The 17,667-nt window shown below is 38.3% G+C and overlaps 1 protein-coding gene across 1 annotated transcript in view; it reads left to right on the top strand.

Annotated features, from left to right (window-relative positions):
• The first annotated feature begins 881 nt into the window (after window positions 1-881).
• Window positions 882-17,667, top strand: part of SHPRH (SNF2 histone linker PHD RING helicase) — a 40,197-nt gene continuing 23,411 nt past the window's right edge. Inside the window, exons 1-14 of the mRNA XM_065731643.1 lie at window positions 882-933; window positions 2,297-2,970; window positions 3,442-3,571; window positions 4,770-4,988; window positions 5,298-5,376; window positions 6,504-6,654; window positions 8,127-8,232; window positions 8,771-9,027; window positions 9,442-10,131; window positions 13,089-13,340; window positions 14,095-14,173; window positions 16,068-16,231; window positions 16,327-16,583; window positions 16,801-16,922. Coding sequence (XP_065587715.1) covers window positions 2,329-2,970; window positions 3,442-3,571; window positions 4,770-4,988; window positions 5,298-5,376; window positions 6,504-6,654; window positions 8,127-8,232; window positions 8,771-9,027; window positions 9,442-10,131; window positions 13,089-13,340; window positions 14,095-14,173; window positions 16,068-16,231; window positions 16,327-16,583; window positions 16,801-16,922 — 3,148 coding nt within the window. The 5' untranslated portion in view covers window positions 882-933; window positions 2,297-2,328. The remainder of the gene's footprint in view (window positions 934-2,296; window positions 2,971-3,441; window positions 3,572-4,769; window positions 4,989-5,297; window positions 5,377-6,503; window positions 6,655-8,126; window positions 8,233-8,770; window positions 9,028-9,441; window positions 10,132-13,088; window positions 13,341-14,094; window positions 14,174-16,067; window positions 16,232-16,326; window positions 16,584-16,800; window positions 16,923-17,667) is intronic.

Below are 17,667 nucleotides of genomic sequence, written 5' to 3'. Positions count from 1 at the left end.
AACTGCCACCACGGAGGTGTGAGCACCCTGAATGCTTCTCCTGCGCTGCCTGCCAGTGCTGGGCAACTCCCCTGTGATGGCGGGAGCCCTGCAGCTGAGAACAGTGGAGAATCAGCCACAAAAACGATTTGGCATGCTTCATTTGTAGAGGCTAACAAATGGTTGGTAAAAAGGAAAAAATAAAAGCAGCCCTGATTTTAAACGGCTAATTTACAGCTCTTATGATACAAGTCCAAGCGTGGATCTGCATACTTCACGTGAAGATAAAAACATTCACTGTTTTTCGCTGAAATAATACTTGCAGTTAGAAAAGCATTCGACTGCTTCTGCTCTCGAACAGCGCAGCAACACGCGCTTCAGCGCGCAGCACACGTTTCAGATAGACTTTTCAAGCCCCCACCACCAGCACCAACCCGCCATCCCCGTGCGCCTGCGCACTCCGCCCACGACGCCGCTGCCCCGCTCCCGCTCCGCCCCTCTGTGGGCAAACAACATACACCCCGCCCCTTCCCCCTGCGGGGACTGACTGCGCTTGCGCAGCCTCGTCGCAGTCACGCTGCCCGCTACGTTCTCGGGAGAGGCGGGACGAGCTGTCACCATCCTCGGCTGCCATTGGCTACTCGGCATGCCGGGGCGGGTGCGCGCGCATCCCCGTGCCCGCCTCCCCCCGCTCGGGGTCGTTCCTCCTTGGCGGTCGGCCGAAGCTCCCGTCTGCTACCCGCTTTTCCTGCTGCAGCTGGCCCTGTTCCGGGGACCCTCCCGAGTCCCCGCTGTGGGAAGAGTCCGCCTGGCTCGGCGTAGCGGCCGTGCTGCGAGGCCCTCGTGGCAGCCCTTGGGGAGCGGCCGCGGCCCCCTGCCTGCCGGGCCCTCCGCGGGGAGGGGGCTGCGTCCAGCTGGGGGACATCCGGTGCGAAGGAGCCGCGCCGATTGCTGGTATCTTCCTGCCTTTATCATATAGGGGTTTTGCTTTATTCTTTTGTAAGTGTCAGCGACTCTCGCGTCGCGCCTGAGCGCTATACTGGGAAAAAAATGTGGTGTTTTCTATCCTTAATTCCGTTACGTTTGAAATTCTAACGCGGCAAGGCTTGCGGATTGCTAAGGAGGCAGTTCCTAAGGAAATTCTCCATTTCAAACAAACAACTCGTTTGGTTTTGATAGGTTTATCAAAAGTCAGGAGGTTTGTTTGTTTCTCTCGGAGTTACCCTGTCCCGTTAGCGTATGTGATCTGGAATTAGCAAGTTAGATCCTCATCTTACAACACTTTGTTAGCTGTTGTGTCTATGTTTCATTAAGTCACATGCAGAAGCTGAGTTGACATGGATGTCTTAAGTATTTTTGCTGTTGAAGAAAGTGCTGTGATGTAAGAAATCTATTACTCTGTTCAGGCTCCTAAGAAAAAAAGCACTACAACTGTCAAAAAGTAGTGTTTTTAAAAAGGTGACTCCTTATTTCTGTATTTAAGCTTGAGCACATAGTCCTGAATATGTATTTGCTTCCCAGATATGTCTTATATTCCTTAATTTGCTTTCTGTGTACATAAATACTTCTTGTTTAGCATAAACACTTTATGTGTTTAGCATCCTTTATTTTCTAGTATTTTACCTGTAAAAAATCTGTTTAGTGCCCAAATGGGAGTAGTACCTGTGTGTTGCTTTGTGGCTAGTCAGAATCAGTAAGAAGATATATTTACTTGTTGATTGGTCCCACCGAAACTCACAGTGGAATAAGTATGAGCTGCTCTGCAAGTAATTTCTATATCCAGGTCTCAGGATGTACAGGTTCTTGGGAAGATCAAGTGATACTTTTAGGAAGGCCATTAAGGACTTCTAAGGACAGAATTTGTAAGTTTAGGCTCTAAACTGTAGGCTGTAGACAAAACCCTCTGCTAAGTTTGCTTAAAGTTTAATTCCCATGTAATTTTTGAAGGAAAAGGAGAAATGTGTCTTCTCCCCACTCTCACTTCTAAATCTCCTGTTCATCCTGAATGTTTGTGGTGTTTATTCTACTGTCTCCCACCACCCCGACCATTGGTAGATTCCAGTGCTTCTGCTTTTGTACCTGTCCCACAATATTGTGAGTAACAACTGTGAAATGCAGTGTTCTTGTTGATCTTGTTCTCTGTCTGGCAGAATAAAATGGAGCACAAAGCAAGTGCTTCATGTCCAGCTTCTTGCATAGGAACAGGAGATGCCCTGTAGAACTGCCTACTGAAGAGTTCAGCAACTCCTGCGCAGTGAAATTTCAGTGTGGACATTTTGCAGTACTTATCACTGACTAATGTTTATTTTTCTCACAGAGACTGAAAATACTCTTGAGAAAAAAGACAAAATGAGTGGTCGTCGGAAGCGTGCGCCTCCATCAAAAATAGATGAGGCGGGGAAGAAACTGCTCTGCTGGAATATGCATGAGGACCGGAGAAATGAGTTGATAACGTTAGATGATGAATTGACTACTGAGGATGATGTTCCAGGTCCTAGCACTTCGTCTGCATCCTTCTTTGTTATTAATGATGATAGCATTGATGAAGATCTCATTCAAAAAGATGACAGTCGTTCGAAATCTGATAAATTTTTGTCTGCTAATGATGGTGAAGACTCTAATTCTGCCTCAGCGCCCGTGTCAGTACAGCTAAATATTGTAGTATTGCCATACCGTGCAGATGGGTCCTGGAAAGTTTTACTGGGAGAACTTGCTTTTTATCTTTCTTCTGAGCAAATTGTAAGTGAGGAATTCCACAAAAGGGGCTTTATGTTAATGAGAGGGGACTCTGACAATCACTTGCTGGTCTGTGTCCACAAAAGAAGTGAAGAAGAGTACAATAACAGAACAAAAGAATGCCTGGATGCTTACGGCCAAGTTATTTTGGTGGAACCAACTTTAGGTGGTGAAATACTGGAAGGCTTGAGGTGGTTGCAAAATAAAAAGATAATTGGACTTTATCAAAGACCTGGAGAGGGTCAAGCTCTAAAGGTACTGTTTCATATATTTAGTTATATTGTTTTCTTTTGGGATGGAACTGTGTGTGTATACCATATATATAGTGGATGGAATATATAGATATATATTTGGGATGGAACTGTGTGTGTATACACATATATATAGTAACAGAACAATGAGTCTGTCAGCTATCATATTTTTTATAATGTGATGACATATATAGCTTCTACGTGCTTATACAAATGTTTCTCAGGTGTGTTTTTTTCTGAAAATTACCTTTTGTTATTGCACTGCTCCTAATGTGTTACTCAAAGGAATCAAGGAAACATTTGGCTGTGACATTCTATGTCTTTCACATAGCTATTTTGGTAGGTTCATCGTACCTTTTCTCATCTGCTAATTTGGTCGTTAAGATTGGCACTATTATTTTCATGTTCTTCTGTTTATAATACTCTTGGTGTTCTGATAATTTATTAAATGATTAATTCTATAAACATTTCACAGGTTGGAATCTACCTTCTGGAAACAGGGCTAAGTAAACCAGAGTTTCTCAGTGATGGAGGTGGAAGACCCAAAAAAGCCAATCAGCTAATTCAGAAACTCATGGAAAAGTTCTATAGTTTTGTAATTCCAGGTAATGTGATTAAATTTGGATGTTGATTAATAATTTTAATTATGAAAATGCCATTTGAATAATTTTAAATTTCAATGTAAGGGACACTCTTAAGTTATTCTTACCCTCTAGAGCAGCTATATTTTTAGGTAATACTATTAGCTATTAGTCTCTCTGTATTAGTATTTGATTGTTAATCAGATATGAATTAACTAATGGTCTGGTTACAAATAATAACATTTATTCTCTGTGGATAAGGCACTCAGGCCTATAGAAGCTTGAGACCTTACTGTCTGGGGAATAAATGCAACTTTCACTAATTCTTATCGGTTGTTTGGCTAGATCTAGAGTGATCTTGTCCAAGTTATATAGGAACTGTCTAAAAGTACCAGGAATCTCGGGGATCTCTTCAGAAGAGTCCAGCGGAGGGCCACAAAGATGATAAAGGGCGTGGAAAACCTCCCTTATGAGGAAAGGCTGAGCAGCCTGGGTCTGTTCAGCCTTGAGAAAAGAAGACTCAGAGGGGATCTGATCCATGTCTATAATTATCTAAGGAGTGAGAGGCAAAGGGATGAGGCTGGACTCTTCTCAGCAGTGTGTGGTGATAGGACGAGGGGAAATGGCCACAAACTGAAGCATAGGAAGTTCCACACAAATGTGCATGGGAATTCCTTCACAGTAAGGATGACAGAGCACTGGAATAGGCTGCCCAGAGAGCTTGAACGTCTCCAGAGGAGACTCCACAAGACCCACCTGGACACCTACCTGTGCAGCCTGGTCTAGGGAGCTGCTTTGGCAGGGGGGTTGGACTCGATGATCTCTAGAGGTACTTTCCAGGCCCTACAATGCTGTCATTCTGTGAATTAAACTCATTAAGTATTTGTTCCTAGTTTGGTGCCCAACACACAAACTGTGGCAACAAAATTTTTGTTTGGTTTATATTATAAAGTCATTACAATGAAAATTGCATGGTGGATTTACAAATAAAGGAAACAAATGAAAGAGATGTTGTCCCTATCTCTGCATTTTGTTTTTGTATATTTTCCTCAGTGTACCCATCTTGTTAATGTCCTTGTAGATGGTTTAATTTTTAATTGACTTATGTTTAAGAGAGGTTTTGAGGCTTTGCTTGTTTTCATGTCTTATGTAAATAAGTTGCAGCAAAACTTCCTGAAATCTTGACCAAAAGTGAGTGATAATGCATCTCTTGTGTGTGCAGATGTGTTGGAGGAAGATGAGGAAGAATCTGACATGGAACTAGAGCGGCAAAATATTGAAGAGCTTTATGACTTTGTAAGGCATACCCATCAGCAGGATATCCAACTACTGAGAGAGGATGTGCAGCATCCTGCCTTAATTCCCATTCTAAGGCCATACCAAAGTGAAGCTGTGAATTGGATGCTTCACCGAGAGAACTTCACAAGCACTTCAGATGGTGGCAAGTATATGAGCTTGAAAACTTGCATAATCAAGGCAAATGGCATTGCATTGTTAGTGCAGTGTCTTTTTGCTGTTTCATTGAAAGTTTTGTTAATTGTTTTATTACCATTTTTATAAAAGCTATTGGGTAGTGCAGTAAATGAGAAAATAAACCTACTTTGAACTGCAGGTGGTTGATCTTGTTGATCATCAAGCACGGTGAAGGTAGATGTCTGCCTTTTGTGTTGCAGTATGGCTAAGCAGTTCTAACTAGTGTTCTGTTTGTGGAGAAACCTTTGTAATAGCAACGTTATCTCTTTCTCTGTAGAAAACACACTGCATTTCTTATGGAGAGAGGTCATCACTTTGGATGGAGTGAAAATCTACTATAATCCCTTTACTGGCTGGTATGCTTTTGTGCTTATCTATTTCTGAGAACACCTCAAAGCTGATATATTTAGTTTGAAAAAAAAATAAAAAGCAAACTGGCTTATATAATACATGGCTAAATAAGTAAATCTTGAGGACATAATTCTTAAAGCTGCTTTTATTAATTTCATTGTGAATGTTTAGTTACAAGGTTAGTAATCTGAAAAGAATGCTAGAGTCTTCAGCCTTCACTTAATGTTTTTAAAAGCTAAAGGAAGGAGACAGTATAATGTTTACTTTTAATGCTGGATATTGCATCTATGAGGGCTGCTCTGTAATATCCCCTATTTTATATTGGCCCATTATGTGGCAGTAGAGGTTGAACCTTCCCACCAATATTCAGTTAAATTCTGTTGCCATGTGGCAGATGGTAGCAGAGGGGGCAGTCTGACCAAAATGGTGTCTGACATAGAAGTGCAGATGAAGCAAATGTGTAGAACTGAATTCTTCCATGCAGAAAAACGTGCACCCACTGACATTCATCAATGTTTGCTGAATGGTAATGGAGTCCAGTCAGTGGATGTCAGCACAGTAAGGCAGTGCTTTTGCTTGTGCAGATTTTTACAAGAACCTGAATGCGGGTTCTTTTTCATGGCTAGTGGAATGCATAGCTAATCGTGGTGACTATGCTGAAAAATAGTGCTTTGTTGCTGAAAATTTTCTTTGTATTTTTTGTATTTTCCAAGGAAAAAAATAGGAAGCACTACCTTGGGAGCAACCTGCATATTAGCTCTGTTTTATTTGGTTAGAATAGAATCTAGCTAGTTTGCTTTTTTTGCTGTTGTAGTAAATAAATTAACTTTAATTTTTTTAATAAATATAACTGTGTATATATTTTGAGAATAATGCTATAATATACTAAGATGATCAAGATAAGGCCTGTTTGGAGGGAGAAAAACTAAAAAATGTCTGCCACATACATCACTATCAGGTCTGAGCACCCAAAAAGCTCATTAGCTCTTACCAGCTCAGCATTTCGAGGACTAGTATAATTTATTAGGAACTTCACTCTACTGAAGCTGTACTGTGTTTGTCTCAAGACGTGCATCTGTCGCACCTTTCTGTAGTCACTGATTCTTCACTTGTGAGTATACTTGAATTTCAGTGTTATCCGTGAATATCCATTTGCTGGACCTCAGTGGCCTGGAGGAATTTTGGCAGATGAGATGGGTCTCGGTAAAACAGTAGAAGTGTTGGCACTTATTCTGACTCACACCCGAGAAGACATTAAACAAGAAGATCTGACATTACCTGAGGTGAGAAAACTATGGGATTATCTATTATGGAGGAAATACTTTTCAGAATTACTGAAATTCTTTTTTTTTTTTTTTAGTTCATTGTTTTTTGCTTTATGTACGTCCAGAATGAAAGCTGGATTCGAGTACAGTGGAAGTTTTAGCTCTTGAGTATTTGATTCTTGGTGACATAAAAGCTGGTGTGGTTTGAATGAGTAGTATAGTAGTTCCTGTTGTTGAAGGGGACTAGCCAGCAGTTGCTAGTAGTTTACACACAATCCAGGGGCATATAAATATGCAACTCAGTCTATGTTGGAAATCCCTCTCCTTCCATTCATTCTGTTAGTGAGTATTAATCGTGCATTTTGTGCTGAAATAAGGATGGTTTTAACTCTTGATTTAAGATTTCTGGTTCCTCTAAATCTTACGTAATAAATGGATTTATTTAGCAGCAGTTTTCTGTCTTTTCAGTTCAGCTTTCCTGCATCCTATGAAATTGATATTTCACTAAAATAAAAAATTCAGAGGTATCAGAGGTAGCGCCTTCATGCTTTTTTTACTCTCACCACTTCTGTGGAGTCTCCCATTTTGAATTCATGGCAGCCTGTTTTGTTGCATGTCTATTCACAATCTCCTGCTTTCTTAAATCTTGTGAGTTAAAGACTTTATTCTCAGAGTAAGATTTCTTTTCAAGTGTGTCAGAGAGTCAACAATGAGGACTGTGATGAGAGCAGTATTAGCACTAGAACGTCTGGATATGCACTGGCAACAGTAGCTAGACGCCACAGCTTATGGAGAGCTGGACTTGTGAAACTGTTCAGTTATGTTGGGACAGATTGTTGGTTGCTTATCAACAGAGTTCTGTGATGTGAATGAAGTGTCAGGGAATATGTCTGTGTAACAACTAAGCATAGAAATATCTGCATTGGATGATTCATTCTGGTTTTGGGATTCCTTTTTATATCCAGATTCTTGAGTATACATTGACTTGAATTAAATCATCAGTCCCAAATCACTAATAACAGAGTAAATGTCATTTATGACAAAAGCTGAAACAAGAAACTTATTTATTCGAGTAACTTAAGCTTTTCAACCTGTATTGCTTTGCTTGCCTCCCCCTCTCTCTATCTAGCTATATATATATAAAAAAGTATATGTATACACTTTACTCTTTCCCTACCATTCCTTGTCAGTAACTTTGATCTATAGATTGGTGCTGCTCAATTCTGAAGTAGGGAAGAGCTCAAGAGACTTGCTGGGCCACTCTTCTGCTTCAGTTATCAATGCTGAGTGCTGAAGGCTATTTACCAAGAAGCTGAACTGAGTAGGATGTTATTCTCTATACTTAAAATGAGCGGATCAAATTAGTGAAATCAGTGTGTCATAAGAGTGCATACTTCTATAGTGGCTGAAGCTTTTTTTCAAATGTTAAGTTTGGAACTACTGTGAGAAGGGCATGAGCCAATAACACTGTTTAATATTGTCTGTATTAGGGTAAGCTTGTGAACTTCTTTGTTCCACCTCAACCTTCACAAGGAAGTAAAAAGAAAAAAACGATGGAAATGGAACTTAAAATGAAGGAAAAAATACAATATCCAAGTAAGTATTTCCGATGACATTTTTTCTAATACAGTTTGCTCTTGACATAATTCATGGCCATTGACTGCGAGTTCAGGGCACTCTTTGCTTCTGCAGAATGACCTTGTTCTTTTGCAGAGCACTGTGGGGTAAGATTGCTTACTAGAAACAAACAATCTGCATTTAAAAACTAAGTTACCAACTCAGATGTTTGTGCTACAGAACTACATGTAACTTGAGGTCATTTTTAAGAGTGTAATGAGTAAAACTGAATTACGCTGTCTTAATAAACTTCAATAAGAAAATAATAAAAGACTGACTTTACTGTTATTCATTATTGTCTTGGAATGCATATGCCTCATCTAAAACACAGGCATTTGTAACAGTACCTCAAGTAAAGCACATAATGAAAACTGCTTCCTGTACACTTTTTTTGCTTTTTTTTTTTTTTTTTTTATAAGCACAGACAATGATTGGAGTTAATTTAGTGTTCATTCTCCAAGGTGGTTTTCATTTTCTCTGAGCTGTATTTTTTTTTTTGCTTTGATTATACCTACAGGCTTAAGAGTGATGGTGTTGGCAGCTGTAAAGGAAATGAATGTGAAGAAAGGAGCATCCATTTTTGCAATATTTAAGTATATCAGTGCTGTGTATAGGTATGACATACAGAGAAATAGACGGCTCCTCAAAAGAACACTGGAAAAACTAATTGCAGAACAAGTAGTAGAACAAGTGAAAGGACATGGTCTGGCTGGGTCTTTCAAGCTGGGAAAGAATTACAAGGAACAGAAGAGACGAGAGAAAACCAAAGAACAGGTAAAACTTGCTTCAGTAGCTACTTCAAATAGTGTTATGAAGGCAGATCTTTGCTATTTGCATACCACTGTCAGTTGTGTTGCCTATGTGTGCAGGTTCTGTGGTAATAGCTTATTTGTGAAAACAAAACCTGCATCGTTTCCTTTGAAATTTGCAAAGAGGCAGAAATCGTAAGAAGGTTAAATCTGGCGTAAAAACATTTAACTACAACTGTAATAATACTTCTGAATTACTACTATAGAAGCAAGCAGGTGTGTTGGCTTTTACCATGAAGTTGTGTGGTTAACTCTGGTGAAAATTAGTTCTTTGGTTTCAGGATTCAGTGATAATAATGTTAAAATCAGTGTCTTGATATTGTTATTTTTCCTTCTAAAAAAGGAGAAGGTGACAATCTTTGTGAATTTTACTTTGTAGATAACGAAGACTTCAGAAAGGATTCAGAAGAGGCAGTTGTCTGATGCTAATACTCAAACCAAAGAATCAGAAGATAGTGATGTCACTTCTACAGGTGTCCTTAAAATCCCTTTACGAATGAATATTGCTACAGAAGAGCATGATTATTGTGCAACTAACAAAAGTGACAAGAAATCTGAAACAGATAATGAGAACTCTATGGAAGAGAATAATGTTCAGCAGAAAGCTGTGGTCCCAAAATCTCCTGACTTGCATGGCAAGCTCCTCATCTCCAGTGACATTAGCAGTCATTCTGATTTCGATATTTCTAAAGGTGCAGCTGATGTCCAGCAGGAAATCCCAAGGTCTTCACATTCACAAGAACATGCTAGCAGTAGCGTACAACGTACCAGCTCTGTATTTCCATTTAATACTTCTGAATATCGATTTGAATGCATCTGTGGTGAGCTTGGATTGGTTGACTATAAAGCTCGTGTGCAGTGCCTGAAATGCCATTTATGGCAGCATGCAGAATGTGTAAACTATAAAGAGGAGAACTTGAAAATCAAGCCCTTTTACTGTCCCCATTGCCTTGTGGCAATGAAACCAGTTTCCACAGGAGCAACTCTAATCATTTCTCCAAGTTCAATTTGTCATCAGTGGGTAGATGAGATCAACAGGCATGTGAGGTCATCATCTCTTCGAGTTCTGGTAAGATTATATATAATCTTCATATTCTGGAGAGTTTTTATTGAGGCTCAGTTTTTCCTATCTGTGTCTGTATTATGTAAAATGTGGAGGTGTCTTTGTCTTCTCTCCTAGAGTTCTGTATTTCTTTCTATTAGACCAACACTTCTGTTTTGGCATTTGTTTCCAGAACAAACTGTCTGGTTTTAGTTCTTCTACTTTTTTCTTACTGGTTGATCATTAGTAGACAATACAATGGACTAAATGTCTTTATCTTATAGAAGCAAATTTCATGTAGTAGGAGCAGTGTGATTTCTAAGAAGTAAAACTGTTGTCTTTTTTTTCCCTAAAGATTACCAAGGGACTTAGACCTGACTATAGAAGTGTTGCAGCAATGTCCAGTCTTACTATGTAATTTTGCACATAGATTATTAACAGTTGCTTCTCAGTTCCAGATTTAAAAGATAAAATAAGAAGTTTCAGTAGGTAAAGAGTGTACTTTTTTTTATATGCTTATCACAGTATTTAAGGGTAGGCATTGTCTTTTGTCAAAATTAATTTATTTCTAGTTCAGGCAAACAATTGAACTGATGATCTTGGAAGGCCGTTCCAATGCAAACTATTAGATGGTTAATGATGCAGTCAAGTCTTGTCTTTTGTATTTTTAATAAGCAAGAGTCTTTGTAATGGTGAAGTGCTCAGAACCACAGATCCCTCATTTTTGAATAAAATAGTAGTAGTGGTAGGTTGATTAAGAGAGGAATCTTTGCATCCAGGAATATATCTGGTATCTGCACGGGTGTCCAGAGTACAACTGAAATCTAGGCCACTAGTATAACTATCTTAGACAACTAGCTGCAGTGCTGCAGCTGACAAATGCATAACCTGCACAGTTTTCCTGGGACCCAGGCCAAGTTTTATACCGGCTTTGAAGACTGTCAGAATGGTAATAGTAAAACAACTTAAATACTGAATACCAGCTCTTTAAGGTAGTGACATCTTACGTTCTAAAACACAGTTTACATTTTTTTTTAACTGCCAACTGTAAGCCATCCTTGCTGGCTTTCAGTACTGTTTCCATTTATTATTTTTTTCTTGTGAAGTTGAAATGAGAAGAGCACAGGCATTTCAAAGAACCACTTTCCCACATTAACAGATTTTGTACTGCTTATGACCTACATGAAATTCTAATGATTTTGTGTAATAAAATGACAATTACAGTGTACCCTTAGACCTTGCCTTACAGCAGGTTGTCTTTTCCTTCTGCTATGGAAACAAGCAGAACTTGATGAATTTACACCCCTCAGATCTGTTCACAAATGCTGAGATCATTAGACTTTGACAGTTGTTTTTTTTTAACAGTTGCTTCTGCATGTATGTTGTTTCAGCATTTTGGTTTTAGTCTTCTTTCTCTCTCCCTTGTTCACGTGCATTAACCTGAACAGGAATTTTCTGCAAGCATTTCTTTCAGTTGACAAAAACTTTGTTGCCTTAACCTGAAACGTGGAACAAGATTACTGCACTAAAAAGTACTGTAATAGTGAGAATAAACAGTTGAAGTTAGCAGTGGCAACTAAATAGATCAAGGGCTGAGGAGGGGAGGGTAAATCAATTAAAGTTTCATAGTATCAGATTAGTTTTGGTATTTTTAAGTATTTGTTAAGAGCATATTAAAGATTTGTTAAACTTTGAAGGACTAGGTAGGTGATGTGGTATTCTTAAACAATAAAAACAAGCGTTTACAGGCAATTTTAGATGAGAACGAACTGTCTTGATTGAAGTGTTTATGTAACCTTAATATCTCAGAATGAGAGAAGTACCAAAAGGTAATCAATGTTTGAAGATGAAACTGCATTTTAGATTGTTTCTAAGAATGTGGGAGTATCCCTGTATCTGTGAGAAGAAAATCTTCAATATTTTAACATTAGGATTAATGTATAGAGGCCTAGGTGAATAGCAAGAAGTACTCATTGCTAAATTGTTTTAAGTAAGGCTGTAATTTTGAAGTACATTCCCAAGATAAATAGAAAGCAAGAGAAATAATGTGATTTTTTTTTTTTTCTCATAGAAAATCAATTGCTGTGAATCTTTGATCATAACTGCTCTTAGCTGAAAATGCTGAAGGACAAAACACACTTCTGCTGAATATATTTTATTGGTCAAATTGTGTGTTGTACCGCACATTATTTAAAGATTTATCATGTTTTGATATTCTTATATATCGAGACTCATAATATTAGCAGTGTTTTCTTTAGGTACTGAAAACATAGTAGAATGTTTGATTTAACTCTTCTTTTTTGTTTGTTTGTTTGTTTTAAACTTCGGATGTTTCCAAAAGGTTTAAATTCAAAATGATGAGGGAGATAAAAGTACTGATACTGGAAAAAGTGCCACTATGAAGGATATATAATAAAAATTTATCAGTGCACAGGGATTGTTTCTCCCTGGGGTGTTATTTCGTCGAATCTCTTTAAAGATCATTTTGCTTTTATTTTAAATATATATATATTTTATTTTGCTGCATACCACTCTTTTTGCCTTATCTTCTGTGGAATTCTTAAGGAGTGGAAGATATAAGGAATGAGATGAGAAAGGTGATGTCCAGCTGCAGTGAATGAGAGGAGAATGTGTGTAACACTGACTGACGTAATGCTGCTTCTTACAGCATAACAGGGTATTTAATCTTGCTTCCAAATGTTGTAAAAAATAACTGTAGTAGCAAATCCTAGAGTTTTTCTTTAAAAGAGGAAAAAAATCAATTTTTGAAGCCTTAGGCATGTGTAAATAATTATACTTAAAAATTTGCATCAATGTCTTGCATTTATAATCTGTATTTTTCCACTATATTACTTTATGAATACAGGTTTCATTTTATGAAGAACACTTCTGAAAGTGTGCATGCCTTAAGCTATACTGATATTTTTGCTTTTTTATTATTGTTTAATTTTTTTTCTTGTACTATTGCATACAAATCAATGTAGGTGTATCAAGGTGTGAAGAAGCATGGCTTTTTGCAGCCTCACATGTTGGCAGAGCAGGATGTGGTGATCACAACATACGATGTCCTCCGTACTGAACTGAACTACGTAGACATACCCCATAGCAACAGCGAAGATGGGCGCCGTTTCAGGAACCAGAAGCGATACATGGCCATCCCAAGCCCCTTAGTAGCAGTGGAGTGGTGGAGGATCTGCCTTGATGAAGCACAAATGGTTGAATGTACTACTGCAAAGGTATGACATTCCCAGTCATGTGGTATTTAACCTGAAAAGGCTTTGACAGGCTTATTGTAAGTAATTAAATAAGCATCCCTCAACTCCTAGCGTTCACTGTGCTTGGGTCGCTTGTCCTTGTGGCTTGTTCTTTCAAAGTGAATTTTCTCTTGGAGATTTTTATCATTAAATGTTTCTTCCACTGGAATTTTAGCAGATGGAAATCTATCCAGCTCAAAAAAGCATAATCTATACTGACAGTTCAGAGAACTAGGTCACCATGTTGTATGTAAGGTTTGATAATTTTCAAACAGTGCTAGCTTGTTCTGTAACATGGTTCGGAGGCATAGATACGTAGCTTGGATTTAGAAGCTGAAATAATCTACAGTGTCTCTGAAAATTCTTAGGTCTGCAGGTGGAGATAATTTTAAATAGTGCTTTTCCATTGTTTGCCCAAGATCAGAAGACAGAAATGTTGCTTACATAACGGTGCATCAGCCATAGTATTCCTTTTATATACATTGCTTTTGCCAACTATTTGTCCCTTTGATTGCACTTAATTTCTTCAAAGTGGCCATGGCTTCTAGGAACTTCTGATTACCTTCAAAATAGCTCAGTAACTTTTTGCATATTTTCATAATACATTGTACCAATGCTGCTTATAGATATGTTAATTTTTTAGACTGGAAATTTGCTCTGACAAAAAAGACATAATAATATTTTCTGACTTTGTTCTCCTATTTGTTTTTCCCTTCCATTGTTTGTCTTTTTCTAGGCTGCTGAAATGGCACTCCGTTTAAGTGGAATAAATCGCTGGTGTGTCAGTGGCACTCCTGTGCAGCGAGGATTAGAAGGTGAGATTTAATGCAGCAGTGTCAGATATAGGCTTTCCTTGTTCTAATAATTAGGCAGTTGTTTGAAATATCTGCAGGTTTTGCTCTGTGTTTACAATGTACTCTGATTTTGCAAGTCAGAAACTGTAAGTGTGTTATGAAGTCATCAATAAACGTATTGATACAAAAACTGCACAGCTGAAATCTCATCTCCCTGCATTAGGAAAATACTTTCAGGAAAGGAGAAGCTGTGTGTCAAACAGCTGTCTCAGGCCTTTTCTTTCATATCTGAGTGGGTAAATGTTAACCTATTACAGCTAAAGAGTCTGCTCTGGTTGCAAAATCTGTCAAATAGAGCAAGTTGTGCTGTATTTGATTTTTGCATAGCGTTGTAAGAAATACTGTGGGTGTAGACTTCCATGTACTTACCAACCATTAATATAAATTCTAGAAATCGTATTAAAATAAAGCTCTCTGAAACTGTTTTAAATCATTATATAGGGACTTAATGATGAGGTGTGGAGTAGGGAGCTATATGTTAGTCTCATTTAGCTGGTCTTTTTTATGAGGTACTCAGTTTCTGTAGACAGGCTTTAAGCAAGCATAGGAGTAAAGGGAACTGGCTGAATCTTTTGATATCCCTGTGTTCCTTGATGGATTTAGGAATAAAGACTGCACATAGAGGCAATCAGTTTGAAAGTGGATGAATGAGTGTTGGCATTTCTAATCTATTGTTCACATCTAAAATTACTGTAGAAGTCAATAATTGGATATTAATCCATTATGGAAACACAAATAAAATCTATAAATATATGTATATATCTGAGTATATGTAATTAATACAACAGACACTGTAGTAGGAAGTGACTGATTTGATTGTCGCAGTTACCTTTGTTGAATCCCTCACATGTGATAGGATTGATTTGATATATATCTGAAACATCGTATTGTCTGTAATACCTGCTGGTTAGGCACTCAGGCTTATACATAGGACCCACTTGCCACACAGGACACAGAAAACTGCTAATTTGAATCTGTAGCTGCCACTGCTGTCATGAAGTAAGAATCACACTCTTCCTATGCAGATACAGTTCCAGGAGTTTGTTTCCAGTCATCTATGGTGAATGGCTTATGGCCTTTCAGTTGTGCACTGAGGTTATCATCAAGCTAAAAGAGTAAAGAATGCAGCCACTATCAGGTCTTACAGAACTTGAGAGTACTGTCATGTGTGCTTGTTCCTGTGCTGTTCACATGAAGCATTTTAACATGTACTCCTGTAGTTTTCCAGTACATTTTAGGTACAAGTTTAAAGTTAGCATGTTCTAAAGGTTTTTCCTCTCAAAATGATGGACTTCTAAATTAGGCAGAATTAGCAAGCTATATTCTGTTAAGGTAAGAAAACAATAGTGTATTTTTTGTTAATTTCTGCTGCTATAGTAGAAGAGTGTGCATCTCCTGCATTATAGCCACTTTTAGGATGGTGGGCAGACGGTGCACAGCAGGTTGTAAAGTAATAATACTGAGCAGTATTGTTTTAGAAAAATCTGGCAAACTTAGCTAACCATATGCAGTCATGTAATTTGTGCCTCTCACCCTTGCTCTGAGTAGGTTTAGGTTCGTCAGTCTGTTCAGTTAAACTTGAAGTTAGGGAGTTGTCTTACAGTCACATTCCAGCAGGTTCTATGAAAATCAGCTGCGAACTGGGCATGGAGGTTTGTCTTCCACACCTAGTCCTCTGCCTCCTGCTAATCATTTTTTGAGGGAATGACTGGAAAATAAGTGGTAAAGGTGATAATAGCTAAAATATAGTTGCTTCATGTATAATAAATTGTCTCTGAAAATTAACTTTTTTTTTTTTGAGGCATATTCTGAGGACTGTTAACAACTTTGTAGTAAAACTTCCTTTTCTTGGCAGATCTATATGGATTAGTCCTTTTCCTTGGAATTGATCCTTACTGGGTCAAACATTGGTGGGACCAGCTTTTATATCGACCTTATTGTAGGAAAAATTCCAGGCCTCTCTACAGTCTGATTGCCAAGATAATGTGGAGATCAGCAAAGAAGGATGTGATTGACCAAGTAAGAAAGAGGAGTTTTTATTTTAAAATTTATGAAGGTGACTTATCAGTAGCTTTATTTACAAATATCTTTTTTGTTTTGTTTTTAAATTGCAGATTCAGATTCCCCCACAGACAGAAAATATACACTGGCTTCACTTTTCTCCTGTGGAGAGACACTTCTATCATCGCCAGCATGAGGTATGCTGCCAGGATGCATTGGCAAAACTCAGGAAGATTTCAGATTGGACTCTTAAGCTTAGTAGCCTAGATAGAAGGACTGTGACATCTATTCTGTACCCTTTGTTGAGGCTGAGGCAGGCCTGCTGTCATCCACAAGCTGTTCGAGGAGAGTTCTTGCCATTACAGAAAAGGTGAGTTTTTATCACTTCCTAAACAGTTTACTTTATCCGAAACTAAACTAAACAGCTGATAAAATCTGTTCTGTTTTACTGTTTAGTCTCTGATAAACATGTGCACAGCTACGTTGCATGCATGTAACATAGCATCTTGTGCTGCACAGCATGGCGGCTTTTATTCTGTAGTATTGTGGCTTAGTATCAGACTTGAGCCACTTGGTCTCTATTCCAGCACCATGACCATGGAGGAACTGCTAACGTCTCTGCAGAAGAAATGTAGAACAGAGTGTGAGGAAGCTCACCGACAGCTGGTGTGTGCTCTTAATGGCTTAGCTGGTATCCATATCATTAAAGGTAAGATTGGATGGTATTTAAGCCTTTTAGTGTCTAGTCATGGTTTAGATAGCATTTGTGAAATCAGAGATTTTCCCCCTCCATGTGAAATCCTGGGGGGAAGTACAGAGTGTAATTATGGAGTCTGTAACAAAACTGTCATTTCTAGATGAAAATCAGAAGTACTTTTCTCTGTCTTGTTTTATGTTCTTTCTACTTCTATCTTTCTGTCCTCTATGTATACTGAAAGGATAAAAGAAATCACATAAGCAGCTTAAGCACAATTATACATATGTTTTATCAACACACATTGCTCTCTTGGCTACCGATGTGTCCCCTACCATGTGAAAGTCTGTAGTGACACTGGAGTCTCCTTGCTGCATTTCAGAGTCTGTGCTTTTGCCTAGCAGTAAGATTTGTGCTGCCCACTGTGCAGCTCAGTTGCTTTTATTTTCCATTCAAAGCTTTTTTTTTTTTTCCCTCCTAATTCAGATAAAACACAGTAAGTGTATTAATTCTAAATGTCCCACAAAACGACAATACTAGTAGGTTATAATGGCTTAGTTATGTGCATGAGAAATGCTGCTCTGCCAAGTACCTGGTATTCTAATGTTGATAAGATGCTTGAGGTTTTCCCAGCTCACTTTCTTAGAGAAGCAGACTAATTAAAAAGAAAAAAAAAAACTGCATTAGTTGAGAAACAAAAACAGAACTCAAACAGCTCTATTCTAGTTTTTTTATTCCCCCAGCATTTTATGTTCTATCT

Source organism: Cyrtonyx montezumae, unplaced genomic scaffold (genome assembly GCF_038088225.1).
Source record: "Cyrtonyx montezumae isolate F1298 unplaced genomic scaffold, pur_monq_1.0 scaffold_0, whole genome shotgun sequence".
Classification (NCBI taxonomy): domain Eukaryota; kingdom Metazoa; phylum Chordata; class Aves; order Galliformes; family Odontophoridae; genus Cyrtonyx; species Cyrtonyx montezumae.
This window is presented reverse-complemented; position numbering and strand designations above follow the sequence as displayed.